The sequence below is a fragment of the Colossoma macropomum genome, unplaced genomic scaffold, assembly GCF_904425465.1.
Source record: "Colossoma macropomum unplaced genomic scaffold, Colossoma_macropomum, whole genome shotgun sequence".
NCBI classification, from domain to species: Eukaryota; Metazoa; Chordata; class Actinopteri; order Characiformes; family Serrasalmidae; genus Colossoma; species Colossoma macropomum.
Window position 1 is genome coordinate 1,442,151 of NW_023494797.1, and position 22,636 is coordinate 1,464,786.

At 38.2% G+C, this 22,636-nt stretch overlaps 1 protein-coding gene across 2 annotated transcripts; it reads left to right on the forward strand.

Annotated features, from left to right (window-relative positions):
- The first annotated feature begins 270 nt into the window (after positions 1–270).
- Positions 271–22,633, forward strand: atg13 (ATG13 autophagy related 13 homolog (S. cerevisiae)). 2 transcript variants are annotated; one of them, XM_036584001.1, is made up of 18 exons: positions 271–475; positions 1,437–1,517; positions 1,650–1,730; positions 1,834–1,953; positions 5,952–5,998; positions 6,081–6,221; positions 8,713–8,753; positions 8,883–8,979; positions 9,514–9,612; positions 9,736–9,829; positions 11,005–11,103; positions 14,735–14,830; positions 17,019–17,158; positions 17,258–17,375; positions 17,464–17,541; positions 18,677–18,790; positions 19,975–20,103; positions 22,521–22,633. In XM_036584001.1, exons 2-18 carry the CDS (start codon positions 1,449–1,451, stop codon positions 22,596–22,598), a joined length of 1,641 nt encoding a protein of 546 aa, XP_036439894.1. In that variant the 5' UTR covers positions 271–475; positions 1,437–1,448; the 3' UTR covers positions 22,599–22,633. The 2 variants fall into 2 exon arrangements, with proteins under 2 accessions (XP_036439894.1, XP_036439895.1); XM_036584002.1 differs by lacking the exon at positions 11,005–11,103.
- The last annotated feature ends 3 nt before the right edge of the window (positions 22,634–22,636 follow it).

Here is a 22,636-nt window from a genome sequence, read left to right on the forward strand (position 1 = left end):
ATATGTATATCTGCACAAAGACTGCGTTTCACAAACCCACCCTTGTACATCTTCTGTGACACTTTCGTCATAATACTAAAATTACGCATACACAGATAACAAACGGTGTTTGTATGAAATTATACACAAATAAAATAACAATGTACAGATATCGTATGTTACATTTTATGCTTTGTATATATATCCCCTGTTTTATTTTTTTACATAACATCTCATTCGCCATTTAATATGACGAATGTGCTGCTATTCATGTCTTCCTATTGTAACACGTCATGAACTGACCTAGCTTGCCGAAGAAAATAAACAAAAATGGGGCACCTACAGACGCTTGGCGTTGTGATGACTTGACTCGTTCCATTATATTTGTGGTCCATAAGACTGCATTTTAACATTTTGGCTGGCTTTAAAGCTCTCTTCCTTGGCATTTTAACCGCATCTAAAGTGTAAACCCTGAGTGTGGCGTGTGGGATGAACTGTGAGTAACAGTTAAATGCGTGTCGCCGTTAGCCGTAGCTGCTGCGTAGATAAATGCCTTTTGTTCACTCAAGTTTTGGCTCAGCAAATCAAAAAGACACCGAACATGTGCAGTTCTGTTAGTTCTGTTGGTGTTGTTCTTTAGTCAGAAAAGCTGTCGTGCGTTGATCGCAAATGTAAGTCCAGCGTGTGAATGTGACGGTGCTGCTTCAAGCCCATCATTTGTAAGTAGCTAGCTAGCTAGTTGGGTAGCTGTGTGGCGGATGCGTTTATCATTGCTTGGTCTGGAGGACGTGTCAACAGTTGGCTGTTTCTGTAATCATTTCTCTGTTAAAAAAATAACGGCCAGAGGCAAATATATGCCGTTATTTAAATTAGATCAAGTCTATTTTTTTCATATGCATATTATTGCCATTAACCATTGAAGGACTTTGGCTTTGGTCTGAAAATTCAGGAAAGTAAGTTGATGTAATGGAATTTAAAATAACCCATTCCACGACTTAGAAAAAAATATGGAACCTAGAAAATGTTTTGAAAAAAATGTAGATATTACGCTTTAAATGTTATATGCAGTAGTAAGTCTGAGAAAATTGAATTTTCATCTGTGCAGTAACACTCCTGTTACAATAATTGTAAGTAAATAAGTCAACAGTACATCATGACTTGTGTGCCAGTGTGGTAGCTCAACCATCTCTAAATTTCTCCTTGAGGAAGTTCAGTTTTTAATGTTACCAACTTCAGCTTGTCAGTCCTTTGTTAAAATAAATCCAGTATGCTGCTGATGGAATATTCCAAATGGATATCTTTTATACACCCTCGTTCTGGGGTACAGTCGTAAATTAAAAGTTACAGTTAAACAATCTGGAAAAGTCTTGAAAATGTACTTTCTAATGAGGAAATGGCAATAATCCTGCCATGGTAGCTCTCCTGACAATGTTTGTGTCTGTTCATGTGTCTCACAGACTTGTGTCACAATGGACAGCGATTTGAGCCCACAGGACAGAAAAGACTTGGACAAATTCATTAAATTTTTTGCCTTAAAGGTATCATTTTACAGTTTTCACCAATGGACCACATTTTAAATATGTTATTGCTGTATTGTCACAAAGAACATTACTGTCATTAGAATATATGATGATAATTTAGCTTATTCATTTCTGCGTGTTTGTCCATAGACTGTGCAGGTGATTGTTCAGGCTCGACTGGGTGAGAAGATCTGCACTCGCTCATCTTCGTCCCCCACTGGCTCAGACTGGGTAAGACAAGTTTCATCTTCTTAAGGAGTGACCGTTGCTGATGTTTTTATGGATATAAATCTCTGATTTGGTTATTGGCTGTGTATTTTCATTATTCTTTCAGTTTACTCTTGCAATTAAAGACATCCCAGAGGTGACTCATGAAGCCAAGAAAGCTCTGGCTGGGCAGCTACCCAGCATTGGGCGTTCTATGTGTGTAGAGATCTCCCTGAAAACCTCAGAGGTAATATGTAAGTCTTTATTCAGCAGCAGAATAGGATTTTTCAGCCCATAGGTGCCTGGCAATTGAGCAAGTGGAGCACCTAGACCCCCATTGTTATTTGAAAGAAAAATAGCCCATGTTTAACTAAATTAATATTTTTCATGTAATTTTGACAGCCTCAGCGAAACAAAAGGAAAGTGGTAAAGATGTTTAGTCTTAACAAAATTTGATTGCTGTGAGCAAGGAAAATACATACTCATTTGTAGTTTGCTGTTCAGTAATAAGGTATATTCCAATATTCAACAGACACAAAGTTACAGTTTCAGCAGAGATTTTTTTCAAACTCTCTGCTTTCACAACGTACCTTTGCAGCTTCACATGTTGCCGTGCTGTTCTTTCACATTTAATATGCGATTGCTGTCTAGCTATGAAAAAATAAAACCCTAGGGGAAATCAATTACATGACACCCATTAAGACCACTGTGCCATCTTTTTGAAGACATACGTTTGCAAAACACATTATTGCTATTAAAAAGTGACATTCAGAACACCACATGCATGTACATGTGCTATTTTTCTTAGTACAATACTGGAATATTGTAAAAGGTAATTATCAAATTTTTATATCAGCCTAAAGCATGCCAAGTTGTTACCTAAAAGCTGCAGTTTTAATCGGTCCTATCTGCAGTCAAGAGAGTTGTTTTTCTTAAAACTACTGATAATCAAGTAAGAATCTGTAGTATCGCTTAGTGGTCATTATAATCTTGAGGAACAACTGTTTGCTTCAGTCTTGAAACATAAACACCTCATTCACACCTGGCATTTTATACATCCTGAGTGAGCCGATCAAAAGTGGACAGCACTAAATACGGGTTTAAATGGGAGTCTAGTGCGTCTCAGAGACACACTCTGATCCACTTAGCCAAGCTACCTTTGGAGGTGGTCAGAGACACTTATGACCACATAACATCTGTAGTGTGATTTCTAAAACACCTCAGTACATACACGACATCAGTGAAAGACTGCTATAATCAACTGTGTCATCATACCAGAGAAGAAAGCTGCTGCATAGATTGGCTGTTTCCTCTCCTGTTTGTTTGTAAGTTGCATTAGCAGTCCCTGCAGTCTAAAATTTTGTAACAAGCCTTATAGACATGAAAAAGGGCCCATGGATCATATTTGTCTGACACCAAATGCAGCAAAAGACTGGCATAGGAAATGAGCCTGGTACCTTTACTCTAGTCACAAAATCACCAGTAGTCACTGGAGATGCATGAAAATGCTAGACATCTCATTGTCAAGACTGATGTCAGGTGTGAAAAGGGTTTTCCTGGGCATTTTTCTGCTTTAATTGAAGAGTTTCATTCCAAAATGCCATATATTAATTTGTAACAATTTGGGATATAACAGGTTTTGAAAAGAGTAACAGCTGACTTATAATGGAAAAGGCATTTTTATTTCTCTAATAAAGATGGTTTTAATTATAATATAGCATTGATATTTTTGCATGTAAAGCCTACCCCCAAGATTGTACATCATGAAAAATTTTTTGAAAGTGGTCTATAATGCATTTTGCGTTTCGTGTTTTGGAACGAAACCCTTCAGTTCTTTAGGTCTAAAGTCTGCTTCTACGTACAAGAAGTACTTGAGGTAAAAACAAAAGATCCCCCAGCACCTGAGCTCCAGAGGAGCTTATGGGGAAGTAACGTCAATCAAATAGAGGAGTGTAGGAGCGCTTGAGTGCTAAGAAACCAACCGTGAAAAGATGGTTATGATTATGCATTGCGTTGGGCAGTCCTTTGGTCTTGTACAATATGCTATGGCTGGGAGATGACTTCTCAGGGCTTCTAGGTGGTGGTGATTATAGACCAGCACACTAAGTGATTAGGCCTCTCATTCCTCACTGCACGTTTCAGTGTTTCAAGTACATGTGCTAATGGAGGGCAGATGGCTGCTGTCTCTAGTGCTGAATTGTGCTCCCTTTGGCTGCCTTTCAACATTTGGAAATATGGCTTTAGTGTTGGCCATATTAGGGATAATTTTATTTCTGGCTGTTATTCAATATTATACAACAGTTAGTTCCAGCCACGCAAGCTGATTGGTTGAGAAGCATTCTAACTGTGCTGTTATTTCACCATAACATCACGTTTTTTTACAAACACTGTATCACTTCACTGAGACGCTGTTGCTAAGCAACGACTTTGACAGTTGTAGGAGACGCTCAAGCCATTTAAACGTTTTTACTTCTTACTTTGCGCACAAACAGAAAATGGATACTTTTAACATTACATTTGACCTACAGCCGATTTAGTCAGACTCTGAAGATGAGACTACACTAAATTCCGAAACTATTAGTTGGTCTGTGTAAGGAGCTGGAGAACGAACTGCCGGTGTTCTAACATTTTGTCCTACCCATCCAGTGATCCTACTGAGCATGCACATGTCATTACTATAGCGTAGTAACTTCAAGTTTCAAACGTTTTATTGTGTTTTAAATGTTAAGTACAGACTCAGCTTAATGTTATTGCCTACTCCCTAATAAGGTGATCAGTTACTCTGATGTAGCAACAAACTGCTTGTTAAGGAACTATAATTTGGCGGAAGGAATTGCAAACATTAAAACATATTAAATGCCACATTCATGGCCCAGTGTATTTATTTCCTCCTTTATTTATTTAACTGTTGTATAAAAGCAATAGAACACTTGAGGTTCTGTGTTTCGCGATAACACACTCCCTCTCCTGTTCTATTGCTTAAATATCAGTTTTCGTGTTCTGGATGTGGTAAAACATGATTGTGGAATATAAACACCACCCTGTTAAAGTGTATTTAAAACTCCTATTTCTGTTGTATTTAAAGGCACTTCTTTCTTCAGATTCAGTTGTGCATTTCAGTCTCCAAGCCAGGTTGTTTTCTGTCCAGGTGTTATAGTGACTTAGACATCTTTTTTTATGTGAGAAATTGTGAGATTGTTTTGGTCAGTCCCGAAATTTCTACTTTTGCCTTTGATGAAGTCTCTGGTCCAGAATTTTGACTATAGAAACAAGTGAGCCAGTTCTGTGAACTGTTTTCGGCCTCTACAGGTGGTTCTAGGAAGATTCTCATTTACAAAAATAATTAATTATTTAAAGAGCCATCCATTGAAATGCTACTTAACAAACCAAAAGTGGTACTTATGCTGAAGTTAATTTGTAACAGTTTGTATTAATATAACAGGTTTTGAAAAGAGTAATAGCTGACTTATAATGGAAAAGGCATTTTTATTTCTCTAATAAAGGTGGTTTTAATTATAATATAGTGTTGATATTTTTGCATGTAAAGCCTACCCCCAACATTGTACAACAGACAAACTCTTCTGCTGCATTTGATGGCCCTTTTTAGCATTTTTAAGAGTATATAGCCCTGTTCGAGCTGGATTAGATTTACCAGAGGGATCTAGTAATGTAATGGTTTCCATTTGCGGATTCATACAGGATGAAGTGTCATAGCGCAGATGATCACTTCAGCATTAAGATTAGAATTCAGTACATCCAAACAAACAATAAAAATGAATGTCTAGTTAATATCAGGCAAATAAAGTGATTGGGTTAATAATAAAGTGATGCCTTGACAAGTACCTTCAGATGTTGAAGTTGGTAAGCTCATCTCAGAGCTGAAGTTTTCGTTTTTGACAGACGCTGAGAAGGACTTACGGTACAGTTTATATTTATATTGTGGAACTGGTTTATGACTTAATTGGTAGCACTGGCAATATTTAAAAATGCAAGTAATATTTTATCCTCAGCTATGCTCATTTTCCCTTGCTGACCTGGCCTTCACCTTATGAATTCCATGTTCCACTTCAGTTAGATGCTTGGTTTTATCAGTGACATGTAGACAGTATACAGTGACCTCATTTAATATGAACACAAAAAGGCAAGACATGGACCGTACTGATACGTTTCATGGTGGAGTAGTAAACAAATTTTGTTTGAAACATGGTAATGTCCCAGCATCTAACAGAATTTTGCTTTATGCAGGGTGATTCGATGGAGCTAGAAACATGGTGCCTGGAAATGAATGAAAAGTAAGTCATTTTACTTTAATATGGCTCTTAGCAGCATTGGTTACAGTGAACACTAACTGTGAAATAAATGGCTTTGTTTCAGGTGTGAAAAAGACATTAAAGTGTCCTACACGGTTTATACCCGCCTGTCTCTGTTGCTCAAATCTCTCCTGGCTATCACAAGAGTTACTCCTGCTTACAAACTCTCACGCAAGCAAGGCCATGATTACGTCATTCTGTACAGGTACTAAAGCTACCACATACGTTCTTACACCAAGTTCAGTTTTACACATTACTAAATCAGGGTAAGACAAGTTTATTTACAACCCCATTTCCCAAAAAGATGGGACATTGTGCAAAATGTAAACAAAAACAAAATGCAATTATGTGCAAATCATTTAAACCCTAATTTTCATTGAAAATAGTACAGATACAACATATCAAATGTTGAAACTGAGAAATTTTATTGAATTTGAAAAATATATGCCCATTTTGAATTTGATGCCAACAACATGTCTCAAAAAAGTTGTGACGGGGGTAACAAAAGGCTGATAAAGTTGTGTAATGCACACCTGGTGGTTAATTGCCAACAGGTCAGTAACTTACTGGGTATAAAAAGAGCATCCAAGAGAGGCTGAGTCTTTCAGAAGTAAAGATGTAGAGGGGTTCACCTCTCTGTGAAAGACTGTGCAAGTAAATAGTGCAACAATTCAAGAATAAGGTTTCTCAGCATATAAAAGCAAAGAACTTTTGCTTTTCATTATCTACGGTACATAATAACATGAAAAGATTCAGAGAATCCAGAGAAATCGCTGTATGCAAGGGACAAGGCCAAAAACCAGTATTTGCTGGCCATGATCTTTGGGCCCTCAGGTGGCACTGCATTAAAAACAGACATGATTCTGTAGTGGAAATCACTGCATGGGCTCACAAACACTTCTGAAAACCACTGTCTGTAAAAACAGTTTGTCGCTGCATCCACAAATGCAAGTTAAAACTCTAAAATGCAAAAAAAAACAAATATAAACAGGATCCACAAATGCTGCCACCTTCTCTGGGCCCGAGCTCATTTAAAATTGACTGAGGGTGTGCGGAAAAGTGTCCTGTGGTCTGACAAATCAACATTTGAAATTCTTTTTGGAAATCATGGACGCTGTGTCCTCCGGGCTAAAGACCACTCAGCTTGTTATCAGTGCACAGTTGTAAAGCCAGTATTCATGATGGTATAGGGGTACATTAGTGCACATGGCATAGGTGACGTGCACATCTATGAAGGCACCATTAATGCTGAATGATATATACATGTTTTGGCAACATATGCTGCCATCCAGATGACATCTTTTTCAAGGAAGGATTGCTTATTTCAGCATGACAATGCCAAACCACATTCTGCATGTATTACAGCAGCATGGCTCTATAGTAAAAGAGTCTGGGCACTAAACTGGTCTGCCTGCAGTCCAGACCTGTCACCACTGAAAACCTTTGGCGCGTTATGGAATGAAAAATACAACAAAAGAGACCCCGAACTGTTGAGCAGCTGAAATCGTATATTAAACGAGAATGGAAAAACATTTCACTTTCAAAACTACAGCAGTCAGCATCCTCAGTTCACAAACGCTTACAGAGTGTTGTTAAAAGAAGAGAAGATGAAACACAGGGGTAAACATGCCCCTGTCCCAACTTTTTTGGAATGTGTTTTTGGCATCAAAGTCAACATGGGCTTAAATGTATATGGGCATATTTTCCTTTAAAAACACAGTTTACATGATTTGCATATCATTGCATTCTGTTTTTATTTACATTCTGCACAGCGTCCCAACTTTTTTCGAAATGGGATTGTATATAGCAAAGTACAAAGACAATTCATTGTGCTTTACATAAATAAAAGCAGAAGTGCTTAAATTAATGAAAAAACATACAAAATAAAGTGCTAAGAAATGCAATAGTTAGGTACGAAATATATAGAAGCAAAATAGAAATACTTAAAAAGGAAATTAAAAATAGATGGCTTAAGTATAATGAAAATTACCTAATTAAAGGTAAAGTGCAGTAGGAGTAAAGTACAAATCAAAACAGGTTGCACCACAGGACTAGTTTTAAATGAACATTTATACCTCCCCCTAAGCAGGTATGTTTGGGAACCCAATGGAAACCACACCAAAACACATAGAAGAAAAAAAAGATTGATAACTAAGCTAGAAACACCAAAAGTATGTGGACACGTGACCACTGGATTTGAGCCCCCTCTTTGCGGCTGTAACAGCCTCCATTCTTCTGGGAATGCTTTTCACACTATTTGAGTGTGTTTGTGGGAATTTGTACCCATTCAGCAAAATTGGTGCAGCCCAGTTCAGATATTTGGATTGCACAGTGTATCTTTTTGTTAATCATTATTGTAAGATGAGCTTTCGCAATACTGATTGTGCTAAATGTCTGATATGACGTATGAGCCTCTCACCAAGCATAGAATGTTTTGTCATGTCCTATGAGCATTCTGACCAATCACGAACTTTGTATGTTTAGATTAATCATAGCATTCACTTGATTCAACAAATGTAAAGTGTTTTGTTCAAAAATAATTGAGGCAACTGATCACATCAAAGGTTCAGTAATGTGATTATATATTAAAGTAAATTGCAATATGTAACAGTATACTCACAATGTGGTGTTATGTCATATAAGTCTTTAATTAGCATAGTCTGATCTGGTCATTAATTTGGGCATTCTCTTGGCAGGATATATTTTGGAGATGTGCAGCTATCAGGACTTGGGGAAGGTAAGACTTTAAGGACCGTGCACAGCATTTGCCTTGGCTTTGATTATAACTAGGATATGTAGCGCAGCAAAACATATTTTAATTTTCTTTTTCTCTCTGCCTCTCCTCTCTTCCTACACCTCTCTTCAGGCTTCCAGACAGTACGTGTAGGCATTGTGGGGACTCCCATAGGGACCCTCACCCTGTCCTGTGCATATCGCACCAATCTTGCCTTGATGTCTTCCAGGTATAAACTTTCCCTGCCATACTATACATAGATATTAAGGATGGGCAATAAAATACCCAGTATATATCATAATATTTTTTGAAGTTTACTAAGTTGGAACAGACACATAACACCAGAGAGACAGTAGTGCCACGTTTTTAATAAATGCCATACACTTTATTTAGCATTTCACATCCTGTGCATCACTACAACAAAGGGCCGATTATGCTCTCATGGACTGCTGGCATTGTCAGGATTTAAACACATGATTTCTCACCAGTAGAGAGAAATCTTGCACATCTACACCTCTACTAAACTTCTTTGGGAGCCTCTTCTGACCTTTTTTTAATTAATTTATTGTGACATTCTGTTGGGTTATTGTAATGTGTATTGTGACAAATTATGCTAATAACAGTGTCATATCATTGTATAGCCCACCCCTAATAGATATACCTAGAGACAGCTATGGATTAATACTTCTGTTAAATGCAATTAAAAACCTAATTTGAGTTTCAGTTCTTAATCTAAATATGTTGTTGGATTTTTGTTTCCCAGGCGGTTTGAAAGGACGGGCCCCATCATGGGCATTATCATTGACCACTTTGTGGAGCGCCCCCTCAGCAACACAGCCATCATGCACCCCTGCAACTACAGGTGGATTACATTACGGTGCTATAGCAGAATTGGTTATGTCCTACAGTTTGGTGTAAAGCAAATCTCTCTCTCTCTCTCTCTCTCTCTCTCTCTCTCTCTCCCCTCTTTCTTTCTCTCTCACAGGGCTCCAGGTGAGGAAGAGGGAGGAGCTTATGCCGGTGTGGAGGACTCCCAGGAAGTCTGCACCACCTCGTTTTCCACTTCTCCACCTTCTCAGGTAGAAGCCTGCCCTAACCCTGCTACTTTCGCACAGTCACTTTCACTCTTGTTGTCTTTGCACCCAAACAAACTCCTCACTCATATGAACTTTCATAGATAAACATGTTTTGCTTTCAGACCACCCTACATACTCACGCATAGGGGTGGGAGAAAAGAGAGATAGTAATGGAATTGGAATTGCTCTGCATGAGAGTGTAGAGTGCGAAAACATATCATGATACTTTAATTTTTACAGCACACTATACATATAAATGTTAAGAGTTTTTATGTGGCTTTGTCTACTTAACAGTTCTGTTTTCTTCAGTAAGAAAACCGAAGTGAGATAAACAAAATGGAAATCTTATTAGATACAATAGAACAGTTTTTGATCTCAGTACATCATATGACAGCAGACTTATATTGTGGTGCAGGTATCATTTATAATATTGTATCATACACATCATACACCTCTTCACTAGCCAACCCCCATCTGACATCCTCCCTCACAGGCAGACCACAGCCACTTACCTGCTCAGGTAGAGCCTGAGACAGGCAGGAGTAATGCTGCGTTATCTTAGAGCTGATTCACTATTGAAATTCCACTCTGTGCCATCCTGAATATCTATCAACCCCTGTTTCTCAGTGCATCCCATGCTTTAGTTGTTGTTTTGCCTTCACTGTTAATTCACCTTTAGCCTGAGTCCATACACTGTGCATATCAGCTCCACACTCCACTCTGTATTTTTTGACTTTTCAGCATTTGCTTAAGTATATTTTCTTTCTTATGTTGCACTAAGCAATCTGATATCTTGATAGCTAAACATGTTTCTTTTTCTGCGGGCTATGATCAGTTTGCATAGCTAATGTCCTAAAGAGGGCGATATATGTCAGTTTGGAAAAAATCTAGTGTGTTTCGGTCTTTAATTGCCTCCATTAATGTAATTTCTTCATAAACAATCATGCATATATCATGCAGATAAAAGCTCTGTACGATTCGTAAAGAAAAATGTATGTCTGAAGTACTAAGTAAAGCCTGAATCAAGAGTGATTCATAAGCTTCTCTGTTATCAAGCTACCAGATTGACTTTCTCCTCATCATGTTCCTGTGGTAGTGTTTTCATTTCTCTTGTTGCTTCCTGTTCTCTGTCTCCTTTTTCTTTTTCTCTTTCTCTGTGTGTTTGTTTGTGCGAGTAGTGTGTGTGCACTGTAAGTCAAGCACATAGTAAGACTCCTAAGCCTGCTCTGATGGCCACTCTGAAGGTCCCCATGATGGGGCTGGGCTTCTCACAGCAAGTGAGTCCTAAGAGTGTGTGCGTGCAAATGTGTTTGTGTGAGTCTGTTGGTAGAATCCCAAAAGTATGCAGGCAAGTTGACTTACCTGTCAGAGCCCGACTGATATATTGGTTGTTTGATATCGATGACTCACGGATTTATCATTATTAATGAAAATACCACCAATAAAAGCATCTTTATGGCTTCAGTATTTAAACCCATGATTTTGCACAGAAATTTGCACAGACAATACAATCAAACACAAAATCCACCCAACCAATGTTTGGCATGAGAACAACATAGTACTAAAAAACTTTTTCAGGGACGACAGCTGATTAAAAAAAAAAAAAACACCATCAACTAAAGCTAAAACTGCAAAGACTTCTGGGTTGCCTCGTTATCAGTGCTACAATATTTATGTGAGTTTCTGCTGTTTATTTAAGAAATGTGACCACAAAGAACAGATACTCAGATTTCATAATTCACAGTTGATGACTGAAAATCATATCCGTTAAATGTAAGTAGATTTGTCGTAGTATAAAACTAAAATCTATCTGAAATGAGTTAGGGATGTGTTCGGATACTCTTAACTATTTATGCCAACGTTTAAATACTGGGTACTTGCTGGGTACTTCCATTTCCTCACAGGAAGAAGAAAAAATATATAGAGACTATCAATTCAATGAAACAATGCTTTTATGTTTTAACAGGACTGTAAGATGTTATAGTTTTGCTCATACTTGTAAGTAAGTAAGTATGTATAATAAGTATGTATATTACACTTCATACAAAACATGAGTGCCATAAGCACGTTGTTAAGGACTTGGCTGAGAAGGCAGATGTCGGACGGCTTTATTGCTAATTGGGCTATTTACTTTAGCTTATGTTAGCAAGGTCCAGAAACAGTAGAAATATATTTCTCTGACAAACTAACCTCATCCACTGGGGAGAAAACACCTTCTGAAGTCCTCATCAACCTCCAGTGTTGTGCCAGTTAGCTGTAGTTTTAGTTCACATTTAAGGAAGCAGCCTCCGTTACTCATCCAACATGAAAATCATTTTCCTCTGCCATTTTTTGAATAATAAAACACATTTTCAAAAAAAGTCCTCTGCTTGTTGCTGGTTTTTGTGCTGCTAATTTTTATACATTTTAATAAAGTTTAATGGATTTTTTAGCCTTTTAACACCAGACCTAAAAGAGTAAGCCTTTGGCCATACGTTGATTTCAGCCATCAGTTATCGGAATTTTTTTAAAATTATTATTGGTATCTGTCCCAAAATGTTTATATCAGTTGGGCCCTAGTATCTATGCTTAGCCCACAAACATGTTTTTTTTCGTGGCAACTAACAACTGTTGAAAATTTGGACAAGCTTAACAGGTCTTCAGCAGTGTGTGTGTGTGTGTGTGTGTGTGTGTGTGTGTGTGTGTGTGTGTGTGTGTGTGTGTGTGTGTGTGAGAGAGAGAGAGTGAGAGAGAGAGAGAGAGAGAGAGAGAGAGAGAGAGAGAGAGAGACCCCAGACCTGGTTGTAATTAGCCACAGTAGCAGAGTCTAGCTTGTTACTGTAGTATTTTCAACTTGAAACGTTAGATTGGATCTCATTAGATTGAATGGGATCTTGCGAACATTCTGTGAAGCTTGTCCAACCTCGCAGCAGTAGCTAAGAAAGAACACAGTTGTGGGTTGTGCACGGAGAGCTCAGTTGTGAACAGGGAAGAATCCTCAGATGTGTATGTTTGCAACCAGTTGTGTGTATGTGTGTAGCCTGACAGCTCTTTCCTGCTCAGTGTCCCTTTTTTAACCTCTTCACTTAAGAAGGCCGTCAGTACAAGACTTTTTTTAATTAAAATAAAGCAATACAAAATAGTTCTGTTGTAGATAAATATATCAAAATATTCTATGCTAAACATTATATGTTTCAAATTATTTGTGGGAAACGGTAAAGAATAGTTAAAAAGAAAATTTTTAGACATGTCTGGAATGATGATTCTAAAATGATTAAGAGAACAATAAATGTATAATAAAATTAATGTTCAGAATGCCTCATATTTGCAAAGTTGCAGTCAAGTCTCGGGGAAGACTTTTTGTTGAGACATTATAATTAATGCATAATGAATGTGTAGTATTTATGATTTGATAAGTGTGTGTTGTTTTCAAAACACTTGAAATATTGAATAAAACATCTTAAAAACCTTGGGACACCTGGTTTGTTCTACTTGAATCTATTGTATACATTAGAATTGACAAAATTAACAAAACTCTTATAATAAGTGATTCTAAATGTGAGAGGCACTATAAAATATGTAACTTGCTTGGCAAAATGTACACTAAGGATACAAAACATGAAGGACATACGAATGCTTAAAAATAGTGGTCCAGTGGTTTAGTTCATAAACAAAGCCACAGGAGACTGGCATGACTTAAGACTGTAGAACAGGCTGTACCGTCAGTCAGCTAATTTCTAAGTACAGCTGAGGTACTAAATACCTATGCTGTGATGTGGTATCCTACAACTTCCATGTTCTGTGCAGTTCTGTTTGCAGTTTTGAATAGGCCATAGCACAGTTCTTGATTGCAAGTTTAAAGGTATTGCTACCATATTTTGTAACCTAATCCCTATCTGCCTTTTGCAGTCACTTGGCCATTTACCACAGGCAGTCATGGGATTAGGTTGAAAAACACCTAAATATTTCTTTACCACCTCATTTTTCATTTGTTTATGCAATTTAAAAACGCCAGCTGCCATTTACTTTGGGTCAAATGACTTTTGTTACATTAACTTGCATGTTTTTTTTCTGTAAAGTTGCTTTTTTAGAGACACAAGGTTGGGTTCCAACAGGGAGAATATGTTGTTTGCATAGCAGATGTGGGTAGAACTGTGTAAACCCCACCCAAATAAAACAGTTAATTTAATAAAAGAAGCAATAAAGACATTAAAACTTAAAATAAACAATAAAACTTAAAAACCTAATAGTAGCGATCCAAGAAACAATTTAAAATGATCATATCCAGAAATCTCTTACAGATGATGTTACTTTGCCTTAAGCTTTTTAGCTTGCAGAGGTGTAAACAAGTATAAAGTATATTTCCTTCATCATAAATGTATTTGAGCATAAGTAAACAGTATTTTAGTAATTGAAAACGCTCATAAAACCAGACTTAATGAAAGGATATTTAACTGAGTAAATGCAATTAGTTGTTACCCACCTCTGGTATGTGGGCCTGTAATAGAAACTGCATTTCCTTCTGATCTCCTGCTTGTTCTTTCCATTAAACAATAAGGTTTGTCCATCCTCCGCTGCTTCTGCATTCTTCTTGTCTGCTCCTCACTCTGTTAGTGTGTTCCTCATTTTTCCACTCCCCTCTGCTATTATGTTCTGTATGAAAGAGATCATTAAATATTAAGGGTTTTTGCTATACTTGCAGCAAAGTTTGTCGTATTTTGTAAGTTGGACACAATTCTAATTTTTTAAACTATTTATTTATTATACTGAATTGAGTTGTCTGAACTTTTATTTTGTGATGTAAACAAACAAATCACATTAAATATGACATCACCTGGTGTATAAAGAAGTCATAATAATTAAATAAAGAATATGTACAATTGTAGGCAATAATAATTTAGACTGAATATCTTTGTCTCTCTCTCTCAGCTATGTACTTCTCGTCTGTCATATCAGACGCCCCCGCTGGGTGCAGTAGATGTGTGTCATCCCGCAGCTTGCACTGCCATTGCTCACCCCCACCAGGTACCACACCAAGGCTGACACACACACATACACAAGCACTTACACGGGTCACATACATTAGTGTAAAAATGGCTATTCATATCCACATGGACTCTTAGAAATACAGGGGAAATCACCAACTCTGGCACTATAGTAAGATTAAGCACATGCCCATATGGGCTCTTGCAGAAGGACTTTTTTCCCCAGACATTCAGATGCTTCAAATGCTCTGTTTACATATTCAGAAGCACTCTTACATTCTAGAATTTGTTTGGTTATATGGATAAACTCTAAGACCAGCCAGCATGAAAGCTTTGGCACTAATACCAATTTTAAAGAGCTAAATATTTTGATCACCAGTGCCAGTATCAGCTCATAGTAGCTTCTTCCTGCATAAATTGTGCCACTTTTTTTAAACATGAAAATAAGAATTGTGAAAACATTGAAAGCAGAATAAAAATAACTGTGTCTATATTTCGATGAAAATGTTAAACAGCTCAGGAAATTACCAGGATGTGCTCCTCCATTTTTCACTTAGCAAAAACTGATATTTCATTAGCTGATGCCAGCACGATCCTCGCATCATGACCGCAAAACTGGTACTCTTCTCATCTCACTTGTTGCACTGTATACAACTCCGCACACCTCGTTTTGCCTCTTAAAATAAATGAGGGACACGCTATTGTTACTTTTTTGAAAAGCTTTTAAAAGCAGCACGTAAAAGGTTCAAAATATAATATTCATAATGTATTGTGCCGTCACAAGCCCGATTTTAGTGAGAAATGTTGTATTTTACAAATGTGTTAAGATGTAACCTTTTTTTTTTTTTCAAAAGACTGTAGAAATCACATATTGAAAATCTCTTTAGTAGTGCAACCCCTGCTTTACTAACGCTACTCATTCATTTGTGCGCGCTTGGACGGAAATGTCAAAATCTTTGATACGTTGCAAGTAGCAAAGAGGAGACATTCACCAAACAACCAGGATGCACTTGAAAATTTTCTAAATTTGCACCAAAATTTTACAATATTAAACAGTTTCCAAATGCACTTGCCACTGAGCCTCATTATATTGCACTGGTCATATGTCAATTGCAAAGGTCATATGCTAAATTGGCCCCCACCTCTGGTGCAAAGTCCTATAAGATGTCTGTAATTAGAACCTCTTTATGTAAATCTGCCCCAGAATGTCATACTGCTGTGACATTTGCTACGTATAGCAAATGTTATATGCTGTGCAAATGTATTAAAAACACAGCGGTAAAAAATTGTCACATAAAAAGATTGCCTACAATGTAATTACTAAAATCATTTACATTGTATTCATTTACATTTACATTGTATCATTTCACTTAGTGCTTTTCTTTGTTTAACTGATTACAGGATCACTTTCTAAAAGAGCAAGACACTAACTGGTGTAGGTAGTTTTTTATTGCTGGGATGCAAATTTTGGCAGATTTTGACCGATAACTGACCGTTATTAGAAGGTGATTAATAATTAACCGTCAAACATAAAAACACAGACATGACCCATGAAAACATCAAACATAACACTGTAGCCTACCTTAGAACTGTGTCATGTGGCTAAATATCCTAGTCATTTTATTTTTTTGAGAAATATCAACATATCCACAGGTGGAGGGGTCAGTCTAATACGCAGTCTGTTCACAATCAGACCAGCGTCAGAGAATACCTCCTCTTGCATAAGTAACATCTGACTGACGTTACTAGGCTTGGTAATTGTGCTCTGTAGACATTCCACCATTGAAGGATTTATGTCCAGTTTTGTGGGATAGCGTTGAAATAGCTGTCTAGCTTTGTTTCAGAGTTACCAACTTGGGATGAGTAGTGTTCCTCCCGAAGAAACATCATGGCATTTTTCTTGTCGGCTTTGTCTCCCTGTTGCTGGTGGGTGATTTCTGCACTAGCCACCTTACCTCTGCTATCTGTAGCAGCAGACACCTCTCTTGTGTTATTTGACATTGTTCCACTTTTGCCCACTGCTTCTTAGTTGGTGGAAGTTGTGTTCTTGCATCATCATGCATACAATTTTAAAAAATGGTCCTCAAGTTGAATGAAAAACAGTGTTCAAATGTCAATTGTTTATCAGAGATTAAGTTAACTTTTTAATTGAAAGCATGGGTCGAACATTTATGTATTTTCCGGTTAACGGTTAATCGCTTAACTATTAACATCCCTACTCTCAATAGATGGCTGTGCCAGGGAAAGAGGGTGGAGTCCCGCAGGTGCTGCTTCAGCCCAGTCATGGCACTCAGGCTGACCATGGGCGTGCCCCTTCTTGCCCTACTGCAGACATGCACCACCAGCCTCCACCCTCCAGCTGCAGCAGGTGAGGACAGTTTGGAGTCTATTCTATCATGCTGCCTTATGCTGACTGCTGCAATGAATGTTTTCACTGTTTGCGTGGGTGTTGTGGGTGTGTGAGTAGTGGTGATGCAGATGTGTTGTCAAGGAGCAGTGAGGTGAAGAGTGCATCCCCTTCAGATGCACTGGAGACAACCTTCACCAGGAAAGTAGGAGCCTTCGTCAACAAACCCACAACACAGGTGAGTACACAAACCCACACACAAATAAACACATAGAATGGGTCAAGAGGAAGACAGTGTAATGATTTTCCAATTTCTGTTTGTCCAGGTGACAACAGCCAGTCTGGATTTGCCATTTGCTGCATTTGCTCCCAAAGCATATGACCTGGAGGAGAATGACCCCATGGTAGGAGACTGACCTGACAAAACACACACACAAAAACATACCCATGTGATAAGCAAAGAGACATTATTCTTCTGTGTTTTGAGACTGAAAAAATCAAAACGTGAGTTTAGTGTTCAGTATATAATCTCAGTGACCCCAGCTTCACACATTCCACTATTTTCAGTGGGATCAGTAAATATAGCCTTTGCAGTCATTTAATTTGTTAGACATAGTTACTGAAAATATGCTTGAAAATTAACTTTCAGATTTGAAATTTTGGGCCAAATCCCATTTCTTGTTCTTACCCCTACTCCTTGTTTTCGAATGTAACCTGAGATACAAGGGGTAGTAGTTTTACTCTTCTCCTCAAATTAAAAAGAACATGACTACATTAACAGGCTACTAGCGCTGCTCCGTAGGTGACCCTGCTAGTCTACATTGATAGCAGAGGAGGGTGAAGTTCAGCAACCTTGCTGCTGGGCTTTAGTTACATTTAGGGAATCATATTCCTTAAACGAGGAGGGATTCGACATTTTTTTTATTATCACCCACCCCTAAACCTTCAGTGTTACGAAGCTGAAGTCAGCTACTCGTTTGAATTTTCCTGTTCCATCTTAAATGGAGCAGCAGTTACATTCTGGCGGGAAATTAAGCTGGCTAGCTAGCTAATGAGACATCAGTATACTACTAATCATTTTTAATGCTTGTTATGAAGAAAAGGACTATACTAAATTAAAATGAAATAAAACTAAGATAATACAATGATTATCATATTTTTTAACAGAGAAAATACTCACATTTTTAGGTTTCTTTGGTCGCTTACACAACCATCTTGCTCGGTTTTCTTTTTTTCTCATAACACTCCGTTTGGAGTTTGCCTCTAAAAAACCTCCGTTTGGAGGGCCATGTAGCCCTAAGACTTCACCCTAGCCCTCTATCTCAACAAAAATCTGGACACCCTGCCCGTAGGTGTGAACACGCAAAACGGAAGGCTAAGGACGAAGTGGTAGGGGCGAGGGGTGAAATGGGATTGGGCCATAGTAGCCTGTAGCTCAAGGCTACTCAATATACAACAGCAGAAAATCAAGCAGAATATGCAATTTCAGCTGTAGTATCATCTTGAAAGTGTTTCATGTGTTATGTTATCTGCGTCCAGGTGCATCCACCAGCATCACCGACTCCCTCATCCCCGCTGCAGGGCAGCCTTCACTCTCAGAGCTCCAGCCAAAGCGGGGGCCAAGCACAAGACGACTTTGTCATGGTCGACTTTGTATGTATTCACTACAGAAAACCCACTCATTCATGAAGTTTAGTTTTCTTTATAAACAGCACACAGAATATGACTTTCTTACAATTTTCAAATTCCAAGCATTAAATTGATCTGAAGGAGGTGGATGCTGAATACTCCGAGGACTGAATATTTTGTGAATACTATTCCTTGTGTTCTTTAGTCTCTTGGTAACATTTTTGAATATATTTTAAAGCACAATATTCAATGTGTGGAGGTGTACAATATATACAGTATCAATGTAAAGCAAACTTTAAAAGTCTAAAAGTTTAACTCTATACAGCTAATGATGGACAAGTTAAAAGCACAGCAGCATAGAACCCAGCACGTCCTAAGAAGCCAGAACAGAAATCAGAGAGAACACCCACTGACCATAGCTTAACCGGAGAAATGCGGCCCTTTGAGAGATATTATTGTTATTGTTGTTATTATTATTATTATTATTTTTAATGATTCTTCAAAAGAAAACGTCTCTTCAATTTTGAGTGGAAAAATGTGATCAAGGAGTGGAAACCTCAGCATATCCATCCATCCATCCATCCATGTTCTCAGGGAATGTAGTGTAATATATAAAAAAATGTTTGTAAGATACCAAGCTTGAGTGTTATATGAAACATCCAGCAAAGTTTAAATAAACAAGATAGAAATATGATCATAAATTTCAGTCTGGCAACTGTCTGGGTGTGACTTAATATTCTAATGAGCACACTTGACTGACTTTGACTTTGAGTGCTACAGAACTCAAGCAGAGCTAAAGTTACACAGTAATGCAAGCACAAAGAATCAGGTTTGTTCAGTCCGATACGGAATAGGCTACGTCTGCTAGTTTAGTTGTCACTTGCTAGTTTGCTTTTGGTCAAACCTTGTGATTGGTGGGCGTAAAGAATACACAAGCTTTACCCAAGATTAGGACCATATGATTTACTTTGAAAGGAGAGCCATTTTGGCACATAGACATTATTAAAGTTGGTCATAGTGTCTGCTTTGTAAATGTATATTGCGTGCCCCTATGATCAAAATAAACCATGCCAATAGATTAAAGTTCCATTGGTCAAGAAGCACTCAGAATTAAAACTATAGAAGTGTATGGTTTTGTTCTGAGTGATTTTATTTGTTTATTTTAATAAACAGTTCTTTTTGTGACTAGATTTGCATTTATATTGCAGAAGCCAGCATTCTCCAAGGATGATCTGTTGCCAATGGACCTGGGTACTTTTTATAGAGAGTTTCAGAACCCTCCCCAGCTTGCCAGCCTGTCCATCGACGTCAGCGCACAGTCTATGGCTGAAGACCTGGTGAGAATTCAGTAGCACTACCCATAAGCTGATCATATTCTCTCTGTAGAATTTTTAACAATGTTGCTTGTTTTTTGCATCACTGACAGTGATGTTACCTTTGACTAAGAGAGTGAACCATTTATTGTGAGAGCAATGTAGACTGCAGCAGTGGTTCCCAACCCTGGTCCTTAGTACCCCCTGTGCTCTACATTTTAGCGTTTCCCCTGCTCTCAACACACCCAATCCAACCAAATAGCTGATTAACAAGTTTGAAGTGAATGTGTGGGGAGCTGGGAAAAACAATAAAACGTGCAGGAGGATTAGGGTTAGAAACCTGTAGACTAACACGCATGCATACACACACACACTTTCTCACTTTCGCTCACATCGCTCACAGGTGCATCTCAATAAATTAGAATATCGTCGAAAAGTTAATTTATTTCAGTAGTTCCATTCAAAAAGTGAAACTCATATATAGATTCATTACTCACAGAGTGATCTATTTCAAGCGTTTATTTCTTTTAATGTTGATGATTATAGCCTACAGCCAATGAAAACCCAAAAGTCAGTATCTCAGAAAATTAGAATATTGTGAAAAAGTTCAATATTGTAGACTCATGGTGTCTCACTTTATTCAGCTAATCAACACAAAACACCTGCAAAGATTTCCTAAGCCTTTAAATGGTTCCTCAGTCTGGTTCAGTAGGCTATACAATCATGGGGAAGACTGCTGACTTGACAGATGTCCAGAAAGTAATCATTGTAACCCTCCACAAAGACGGTAAGCCACATTAGGTCATTGCTAAAGAAGCTGGCTGTTCATAGAGTGCTGTATCCAAGCATATAAATGGAAAGTTGAGTGGAAGGAAAAAGTGTGGTAGAAAAAAGTGCACAAGCAACAGGGATAACCGCAGCCTTGAAAGGATTGTCAAGAAAAGGCGATTCAAGAATTTGGGGGAGATTCACAAGGAGTGGACTGCTGCTGGAGTCAGTGCTTCAAGAGCCACCACACACAGACGTATCCAGGACATGGGCTACAACTGTCACATTCCTTGTGTCAGGCCACTCATGACCCAGAGACAACGTCAGAAGCGTCTTACCTGGGTCAAGGAGAAAAAGGACTGGACTGCTGCTCAGTGGTCCAAAGTCCTGTTTTTAGATGAAAGTAAATTTTGCATTTCATTTGGAAATCAAGGTCCCAGAGTCTGGAGGAAGAGTGAAGAGGCACACAATCCAAGCTGCTTGAGGTCTAGTGTGAAGTTTCCACAATCAGTGATGGTTTGGGGAGCCATGTCATCTGCTGGTGTTGGTCCACTGTGTTATATCAAGTCCAAAGTCAGCGCAGCCATCTACCAGGACATTTTAGAGCACTTGATGCTTCCCTCTGCTGACAAGCTTTATGGAGATGCGGATTATATTTTCCAGCAGGACTTGGCACCTGCCCACACTCCCAAAAGTACCAAAACCTGGTTTAATAACCACAGTATCACTGTGCTTGATTGGCCAGCAAACTCACCTGACCTAAACCCCATAGAGAATCTCTGGGGTATTGTCAAGAGGAAGATGAGAGACACAACAATGCAGACGAGCTGAAGGCCGCTATCAAAGCAACCTGGGCTTCCATAACACCTCAACAGTGTCACAGGCTGATTGCCTCAATGCCACACCGCATTGATGCAGTAATTCATGCAAAAGGTGCCCTGACCAAGTATTGAGTGCATATACTGTACATACTTTTCAGTAGGCCAACATTTACATATTAAAAATCATTTTTTAAATTGGTCTTATATAATGTAATTTTCTGAGATGCTGACTTTTGGGCTTTCATTGGCTGTAGGCCATAATCATCAACATTAAAAGAAATAAACGCTTGAAATAGATCACTCTGTGAGTAATGAATCGAGTATATACGAGTCTCACTTTTTGAATGGAATTACTGAAATAAATTAACTTTTCGATGATATTCTAATTTATTTAGATGCACCTGTACTTGCTCACTCACTTTTATCCAAAACTACCCAGACACCACCTCTAATTCAGCTAAATTAAGGTGCACCCATTGCTGATAATTGGAGCAAAGACAGCTTGTACAATCAGCTTGTAGAAAAGCTTTGCCAATAGAATAAGACACTGTGGAGCAGATGCACATGAGCTTCACCATGAGGTCATCATGATCAATGCCAAGCATCAGTTAGAGAGAGACAGCATTGGGCTGTGGAAGTGTGTTCTCCAGAGTGATGCTGCACGATCGAAAACCTTTGGTTTGAGTATGAGGGCTGTTTGTAATCCAGAAAGACTCATCTTTGATTTTGGAAGAAGCATTTGATGAATAGTGTATACTCAGCAACTCAATTTGTGCCTCTTGGAATGATTTCCTGTGCTTGCTGTGTTGTTTTGTAACGAAATGGAATTACAATGATATATTTGTTTTGCAGGACTCTCTGCCAGAGAAACTGGCCATCTATGAGAAGAACATTGACGAGTTTGACGCATTTGTGGACACGCTACAGTAGACCGAAATCAGACTGCTCTTCAGAAACACTTGACTGTC

Bases quoted from the DNA above. Each gene is read 5' to 3' on its own strand.
- atg13 (XM_036584001.1), top strand. From the start codon at position 1,449: ATGGACAGCGATTTGAGCCCACAGGACAGAAAAGACTTGGACAAATTC. The intron at 1,731-1,833 runs GTAAGACAAGTT...TTATTCTTTCAG, and splicing joins CCCCCACTGGCTCAGACTGG to TTTACTCTTGCAATTAAAGA. The intron at 5,999-6,080 runs GTAAGTCATTTT...GCTTTGTTTCAG, and splicing joins TGCCTGGAAATGAATGAAAA to GTGTGAAAAAGACATTAAAG.